Raw genomic sequence first — 8630 nt, 5'->3', positions numbered from 1 at the left:
GTGATAGCAGCTAATTAACTCGAGTAGTCTCGGCCTCAAGCGATTTCAGTTTGGTCAAAATTTATAATTTTGGTTGGTAGAATTTAAGGTGCTAAATAAGACAGAAAATTATTGCATAGATTTAATTTATTGTAAATTTAATACATAAATATGTAAATTTTATTTTATTTGTAAATTTCACTATACATATTATGTCTTAAGTCTATAATAAACTGAGTCTAAATAAATTTTTCCCAAATAAATTACATAAAATCAGTTCAGTAATTTCAATTTAAAGCCTATTTATTTAATTATATTTTGTTTATAACAATCTGAAATTCGTATGATTTGCAAACAAATTTTATAAAAAAACTTATAAATAAATTTTTTTATCTCGCATTTCAATATATATTAACTATAATTATATTGTGTTCATCTCAATATATATATATATATATATATATATTCAAATTGTAGCCTTAACATTTATTGCCAAATTCTATAGAATTTTATAGAATTCATTTCAAACTTCACCAACTTAATATAATTAAAAAATGAATATTTCAAAACTAAACATGTTGAGTGTGAATTATTATAAGAATTATTTTTTTTATCAAAATTTTATTTTGTATTAAAAAATGGATATAATTGAAAAGAAAAAAAAAACTAAACTTTTAATAAGGGAAACTTTGTAAATGTGGCTGACTTTAATTTAGAGATTTAATTTTCAAATATACAGTTGGAAAGAAGCGATCAGGTTTTAAGAAATATATTAATTTTAGGTGTTTACAAATGGCACCATGACCCTATTTATTCTTTGTAATTGGAATTCTTCAAATAATTGGAATGATACCCTTTTATATTTTTTCTTTTTAAATTAAGGGGAAATTATAAAACATAAATGAAAATCTTAATTAGCTAAATCTTAAATATATAGAGGAGGTTGTAATTTTTTTTATGAGTAATATTTTTTTATTAATTAATCAGGAAAAACTCAGTATGAACATGTCCATTCTAATCTGCAATCAATAAATCTTTTCAACACACCTTTTAAATATTAATAAAAATTATTAGTGGCTTAAAAATATATACTTCACAGATATGTAAAAGATGATGTTATCAATTTAAGTCACAAGAAAATAAATACAGTGTGGAAAGGATGCTATGCCCTATAAGATATATGAAGACATACGTTATAATTTTGGGTCCCAGTAAGTCAGAATTGCCAAATTCAAAAAGAACCAGATAGCTTGTTTGCTTGAGCAACCAAGTTTTTTGTAAGACTTGGCCCTTTCTTTTATGTATATTTTGATGGCCTAACTTAAGCTAGTAGATAACGAAGGTTTCGCCAACTGATCTCTTCATTAATTTCAATTCAAATCCCTAATTAAAATATACTCAGCCACCTTATCACGCAATCCCTATGACTCTCTCCACTCGTTGTTCCTATAAATATATATCTGTGCTTTCAGATATGCACCAAAGTACCATATCAATGCACAGAGCTTAATTAATTAGCTAAATCATTTGCACCACACACAACCTTTAGCTTTCATTTTGTTATCCTTTGCCTCTTCTTGATTCTCTTCACCTTTCAACATGTCTCGTTTTCTTTTTCTTCTGCTATTTGCTTCAGCTCTTCTTGCTTCTTCTGTGGCTTCTGCTGCAATTGTGGAACATTCATTCTATGTAATTTTCTTTTCTTCTTTTCTTTCTTGTTTCTTTCATTTCGTTTCTTGTATATAGTTAAATAAGTCCATGCATGCAAAGGTGACAAGTTCTTCGTAACATTCAAACTATTATTATTAGAGCTAGTTTAAATCGAATGTTTGATCATGACAAAAGTTTATTAATTTAGTTTTTTCTATCTTAACATCTTGTATTATGAGGCTGTGTCTAGTTGCTTAAAACTTTGCAGACTCTAATTTGAATATATATTTCAGGTGAAAAACCTTACTCTCCGGCGACTGTGCGGTGAGCAAGTGATAACCGCAGTGAACGGAAGCCTCCCCGGCCCGACCCTAAGAGTTCGAGACGGTGACACCCTTGTGGTTCATGTGTTTAACAAGTCTCCCTACAATCTCACAATCCACTGGTAAACCCTTAGATAGTAAGCTACGCCATCAGAAAAATGCTAATTGAATATTTCAATTATTTCAAATCGATTTCACTTGGATAATAATTTAAAATGAAAAAAATGTCAAAATATCTCCATCTGTTCCCATTAGAAACAAGAAAAATAAGCCTTAATCTGCATGACTTGTTTACAACAAGTCCTATTCAATTATCTAAAAAAGTCTTAATTTTAATTTTTTTTTTCTTTCCAAGGCAACATCTACTGTTTTCTTTTTCCATTCCAACTTTTTTTCCCCTTCTTAATATATATATATATATATATATATATATATATATATATATATATATATATATATATATATATATTTTTTTTTTTTTTTTTTTCCAATAACCACAGAAGAACCTAATAATTATGATGTGAAATGAATATATTCTTATAATAATTAATTATCATAATCATAGTCTTAACTATCATCCTTTCCTTTCCAATGGTTTCACATTATATGATTAACATGTAATTAACAATGTGGTAAATGCAGGCACGGAATATTTCAGAAACTGAGTGGATGGGCAGACGGGCCTAATATGGTAACTCAATGTCCAATAATTCCTGGAAGTAGCTACACCTATAAATTTAAGGTCATCAAACAGGAGGGTACTCTCTGGTGGCATGCTCACGTCTCAACTCTCCGAGCAACAGTTTACGGAGCTCTAATTATCCGTCCAAGATCCGGCCGTTCCTACCCGTTCCCTAAACCCGACAAAGAAGTTCCTATCTTATTAGGTACCTATCAATGTCATATTTATATATTATTGCTTGTGGATCACTTCTGGGTGTATTATTAACTTTACGCTACAAATCAATGATCTCTGTGAATCGTAAATGTGATTGCAGGAGAGTGGTGGAATGCTAATGTTATTGATGTCGAGAACGAGGCACTTGCAACCGGCGGCGCTCCTAATATTTCCGATGCTTACACCATTAATGGAAGGCCTGGTGATCTTTACCCATGTTCTCAAAAGCGTAAGTGATCAAATAAAATGTAGTAAATTTTCTCACTTTATATATTGCTTCTATTTAAGTCAATAAAATTTGCCTTTTTTTTTTTTTTTAATTTAATTAGAGACATACAAACTTAAGGTGGAGAAAGGAAAGACATACATGCTACGTATAATCAACGCTGCACTCAATAACCAGCTCTTCTTCAAGATAGCTAATCACAAGATGACAGTTGTCGCTGTCGATGCTGCCTACACAAAACCTTACGTCACGGATGTCGTAGTCACCGGCCCTGGCATGACCACCGACGTTCTCCTCACCGCTGACCAGCCCGTGGGGTCTTACTACATGGCTGCCAGTCCTTATGCCAGTGCTCCAGGCGTACAGTTCGATAACACGACCACCAGAGGCATCCTCTTTTACGAAGGCTCCACGGCTGCCACTCCCATTATGCCTCTAATGCCAGCCACCAATGACACCCCGACGGCCCATAAGTTTTACAGCAACCTCACCGGACTTGCTGGTGGACCACACTGGGTTCCGGTGCCTCGTCACATTGACGAGCACATGTTCGTCACAGTTGGGCTTGGGCTCGAACCCTGCGGAGGAAACGCCACGTGTGCAGGTCAAAATGGACAGCGATTCGCTGCGAGCATGAACAACAAATCGTTTCAGTTCCCAACAGGGTTGTCAATGTTGCAGGCTTTCTTTTTCAACGTGAAAGGAATCTACACTCCCAATTTCCCTGACAAGCCTCCAGTGAAGTTCGATTACACAAACTCCAATATCAGCAACGACACATCGTTGCTCTTTACACCCAAATCAACTAGTGTAAAGGTATTGAAGTACAATTCGACGGTGCAGATTGTGTTACAGAACACGGCCTTGATCGGTGTGGAAAATCATCCCATTCACATTCATGGTTTCAATTTCCATGTATTGGCTCAAGGATTTGGAAACTATGATCCTGTAAACGACCCTAAAAAGTTCAATCTTGTCAACCCACAAGTACGTAACACCATTGGAGTCCCTGTAGGAGGCTGGGCAGTCATCAGATTCAGAGCCAATAATCCTGGTATGAGTTTTTCTCTTAAATTTGTATGGTTTTTCCCCTGGAGAATTAATAATTAACTTGATTAATCTGAATCTTGCAGGTGTATGGTTCGTGCACTGTCATCTAGACGTGCACTTGCCTTGGGGGCTAGCCACAGCTTTCGTAGTTCAGAACGGACCTACTCCAGGGTCTACCTTGCCACCTCCGCCGGCCGATCTGCCGAAGTGTTAGAATTTGATGCATCCGCAATTCTCATTGATTATTACTATTGTTTCAATTCTGGGATTTATTCTTTGTACAAGTTTGTATTAATTTCAATTACATTGTTTTTTTGGAGCAAAAATCTATTGTAATAATGTTACCATTGGTCTAATCTTTGTCAATTGTAACAAATTGGAATTATTTTGATGTAATGATATTGTTTTCTAAGATTCATTAATAATATATACCAGAGTACACATGTTTTTGAAATCTTTTTACACATGTTTTTGAAATCTTTTACGTTCTTAATTATCTTAATTTTTTTATTATAAATAAATAATCTTTCGTCCTCCTTCTCTCCCTCCTTTCTCCCATTCAAAATATATGACTTTAATTTGTTAAATTCCTCAGTGTGGATTTGATTTGTTAAATCCCCTACTAATCCTGCTATTTAGTTATACAAGTGTTGAAAGAATTGAAGGGAATTCTTTATGGTCGCAATCATTGTTATCCATGATGAAAATTTTAAAAGGAGGAAGAGGTAGTAGAGGGAAGGTGTTTTTAAAAGGGTCGGTTTGGGTTATGATCAGAGAGCATCAGGATGTCTCAATACTTATGTTTGGCTCCATTTCAAGATCTAACAATGAGAGAAGATCATAGGGTGCCCACTATAGCTATGTTAAAGCCTTATCTAAGCAAGATTTCTTCAAGCTCTTTGCTATTTAATGTGCTCAATTGACTATTTAATACTCCAATAGGCTTAAGGTACACAGGACGTAAGTTAGTCGTATATGGTAGGTCGCAGGATATTCATTAAGTAGGTTTAGGTGGCTCAAACGCATTAATTATGGGCTAAATGGTCGTGATTATTATGGAAACTACGTGCACTTTGGTCTCTCAAGATGGATGATTTCTTCTGATATCAAACTAATTAATATAATTTATAAAATATAAAAATTGGCTTATTAATATTAATAATACTAAAAGATTGAATTATAATTAAAAAAAATGGCAGCCCACTGACTCAATAGTTTGGTTGGTCATTAATGCCTGTCGAATGCACCAATTAAATAAACTATTCTACTAAATTAACTAACTTATAACAAGAGCAAGTAGAGTTCGATCCCACAAAGAATAATTGAGTAATTAGTAAGGTGAACTCAAGTACACACACTAACAATAAAGAAAACATGGGCTTTTGAATTTTATTAATTCTAAGGAAACTAAACCAAGCAAATTAAACTAAAAGTTAAAAGTATGCAGCTAAGATAAATAACACAATATGGTAAACGGTTCAGTTGAAAATATGTATCCACAATGAAAATTAACTATCAATCATTAACACTAATGCAATAATTCATTCACTTAAAAAAAATGATTGTAGAAACCAAATAAGTATCAATTTTTTTATTTCTCTTTACTTATTAGATTAATAAAAGCACGCGTCTAATTAACTCCTAATTAACTGAACAACCTTAGTCAAGCACAAGATTTAGCTCAATGGCAGCTTTAACATACTAGAGAAATATCACAAATTCTAGATAATAATTACAAAACAAGTGGCATAATCATTTAACTTAGACTATGAATCTCTAAGCAATATGATGAATTTACACAATATCACCTTTGCAATTGATGTAAAGTTAATCAAGCAATTACAGACTTAATCAACTATACTAGCATTAGACATACATGAATAATTAATTAGTAGCCTCCTAAATAATTAAATATGCCATCTTTTCATGAATTACAAGACAAATATAGACATTCAACTGAAAAAAATTGTAACACCCTAGGCAAATCCCACATCGGCAAAACACGGGAGAGATGCTGAGTTTATAAGTTAGTGGTGGTTTGTAACCCCTAGTGACGCGTTTTAAAACCGTGAGGGCTTCAGCCCAGAGCGGACAATATCACTAGTGGGCCGGGCCGTTACATTTGTGGTACAAATGTAACGGCTCGGCCCACTAGTGATATTGTCCGCTCTGGGCCGAGCCGTTACATTTGTGGTATCAGAGCCGCTCCGCGTGCAACCTTGAACGATGGTGGGGCAAACCTCAGCGAGGACGCTGAGTCCCATAAGGGGGGTGGATTGTAACACCCTAGGCAAATCCCACATCGGCAAAACACGGGAGAGATGCTGAGTTTATAAGTTAGTGGTGGTTTGTAACCCCTAGTGACGCGTTTTAAAACCGTGAGAGCTTCAGCCCAGAGCGGACAATATCACTAGTGGGCCGGGCCATTACAAAAATACTGCTTTAATTAATAGCTCAAAATAGTCTCATGACAATTATTCCATTATTTCAATGATCCTCTCTATTGAACAAGGAAACTACCCACTCTTGGTAAAAAAAAAAAAAAAAAACAGTCAAAATAACAAAAACAAAGAAGAACATGCTGCCCTTTTTGAATGGAATTCAAACAACTTGAATTTAATGTTGATGATGATGTCACACATTAATGTTGATGATGATGTCACACACTCCAAAAGGATATAGAAGCACTCCACAAGCCAAAAGGAAGAAGAAATCATACCAACAACTACATCAAGCAATCAACACCTTTGAATACACAAAGAGGAAATTTGAACACTATAAGCAGAAGGGAATTAATGTTGTGATTTGTATTTTTGGACCCTTTTTATAAAGAGAAATAGGTTAAATAAGACTCCAAATCTGATTTGGGAGTTCTAATTGCATTCTGACTAAAAAATTGTCTCAAGAATCCTAGTTAAGGTGGGAAAATAAGTTAAAAACAACTCTCCTTATATAAATCTGCCATTTGCTGTAATAACCCAAATTTTTAAAATATAAATTTCATATTTTTATATATAATATTTTAATATTATTTTAATATTATCTAACTAATTTATAATTTTTGTAAAATTTTCGTTTATATGTTTTTAATGTTACTTCTAAACATATTTTATAAATTATTTAATAGCCCAATTTTAATTGAAATTGTTGATTTTATAAATTAATGTTAAATCAATTATCAAAATATATTATTATTTATTTCATTATTTTCAATCTTGGTTTTAAGGCTTGATTAAATTGTTATTAATTTAATTCAATTATTATTATTATTGTTATTGTTGTTGTTATTATTGTTGTTGTTATTTAAATATACACAAATTTGCATTTGGGACCCAATTGAAAAAGAATTTTGAATTCCATTGAATAAACCCAAAGAGTTTAAGGACCAATAGTGTAATTAAAAGTTAAAAAAAAAGTTTCAAAATTGCACAGTCACCCCCCACCTTCTCTCTCCTAGCATCACTCTTTCCCCCTCACTTTCTCCCTCTTGTTCTTCCTTCGGCCCACCAACACCAACGTTAGCGAGGCACCGACGAGCTCCCCCACCTGCAGATGACCCCCAGGCACTAGCCAGCAGCAACGATGGACAGTTGGAGCTGTGGAAACGAGGAAAGAGAGAGAGAGAGAGAGAAGTGGACGCGTGATGCGCCCACTATGTCGGCCTATTCCAGCAGTTTTTAGCGCCAAACTACCGGCCACAAGTGGCAACGACTTCCTCACACAACCAACTCCTATTTTCGACCACCAGCCCCTAGAGCCGACGCCGGAGGAGAGAGAAAATGGGTGGTACTTTTCCGGTGATTCGACCGTCGGATTGAAAATTTGAGACCATTGTTGGACTCAGGGCTATGAAATTTTTGAGATGGGATCAACCCTGCTCCAATCAGACACTGTTTAAAAAAGGCGATCATTGGACGGTCCAGATCGCTTGGTGAGATTTTTAGATTTTTTCAATTTCCAAAAATTAAAAATAATTTTATGATAATCATTAATAATTTTTGGGCTTAATTTAGATGCGATCGGATAAATGATAGCTCACCAACGCCTAGAATCGCGTTTTTAGCCAGATTTGACTGGTCGGTGACCTATCTCAGAGCGTGGCCAATATTATAGTTGATCCTACCATTTTCAGACACCCTGGACGTGTTTCAAGCATCGGAATTGACATAGGCAAACCCAAACCCTAAGTTTCCTTAATTACTTAGTATCGAGTTTAGAATAAAAAATTCATAAAATATTCATGGGTGATTAGAAAATTATAGTTTTTATTGCAATAGTCTTATAACCTTGTTAAGGATCGCAGGGTAAAATTTTAGAATTTTTAGAGCTCATTTGAGTGATTTTTGCAAAATATTAGTTTTAGGGGCTAAAATCTAATTTTTCAATTTTATAATTATTGCTTGATTTGGAGGGTCCAGCAGGGGCCATATGATGTTGATGAGATATGAATTGAGATGTGTGATTTTAAAAGTATTATTTGAACCATTTTGTAGGATGAGTAGGT

The 8630-nt window shown here is 34.0% G+C and overlaps 1 protein-coding gene across 1 annotated transcript; it reads left to right on the top strand.

Annotated features, from left to right (window-relative positions):
- Positions 1–1194: 1194 nt before the first annotated feature.
- LOC110642348 (laccase-7) lies at positions 1195–4580 on the top strand. Its single transcript, XM_021794356.2, has 6 exons — positions 1195–1668; positions 1923–2074; positions 2595–2839; positions 2951–3079; positions 3180–4130; positions 4210–4580. The coding sequence occupies exons 1-6, from the start codon at positions 1579–1581 to the stop codon at positions 4338–4340; spliced, it is 1698 nt and encodes a 565-aa protein (XP_021650048.2). The 5' UTR covers positions 1195–1578; the 3' UTR covers positions 4341–4580.
- The last annotated feature ends 4050 nt before the right edge of the window (positions 4581–8630 follow it).

The sequence above is a fragment of the Hevea brasiliensis genome, chromosome 5 (genome assembly GCF_030052815.1).
Source record: "Hevea brasiliensis isolate MT/VB/25A 57/8 chromosome 5, ASM3005281v1, whole genome shotgun sequence".
Classification (NCBI taxonomy): domain Eukaryota; kingdom Viridiplantae; phylum Streptophyta; class Magnoliopsida; order Malpighiales; family Euphorbiaceae; genus Hevea; species Hevea brasiliensis.
The sequence above is the reverse complement of the archived record's forward strand: the minus strand, read 5'-3'. Positions and strand labels throughout refer to the sequence as shown.

Bases quoted from the DNA above. Each gene is read 5' to 3' on its own strand.
- LOC110642348 (XM_021794356.2), top strand. From the start codon at position 1,579: ATGTCTCGTTTTCTTTTTCTTCTGCTATTTGCTTCAGCTCTTCTTGCT. The intron at 1,669-1,922 runs GTAATTTTCTTT...TATATATTTCAG, and splicing joins TTGTGGAACATTCATTCTAT to GTGAAAAACCTTACTCTCCG. The intron at 2,075-2,594 runs GTAAACCCTTAG...TGGTAAATGCAG, and splicing joins TACAATCTCACAATCCACTG to GCACGGAATATTTCAGAAAC.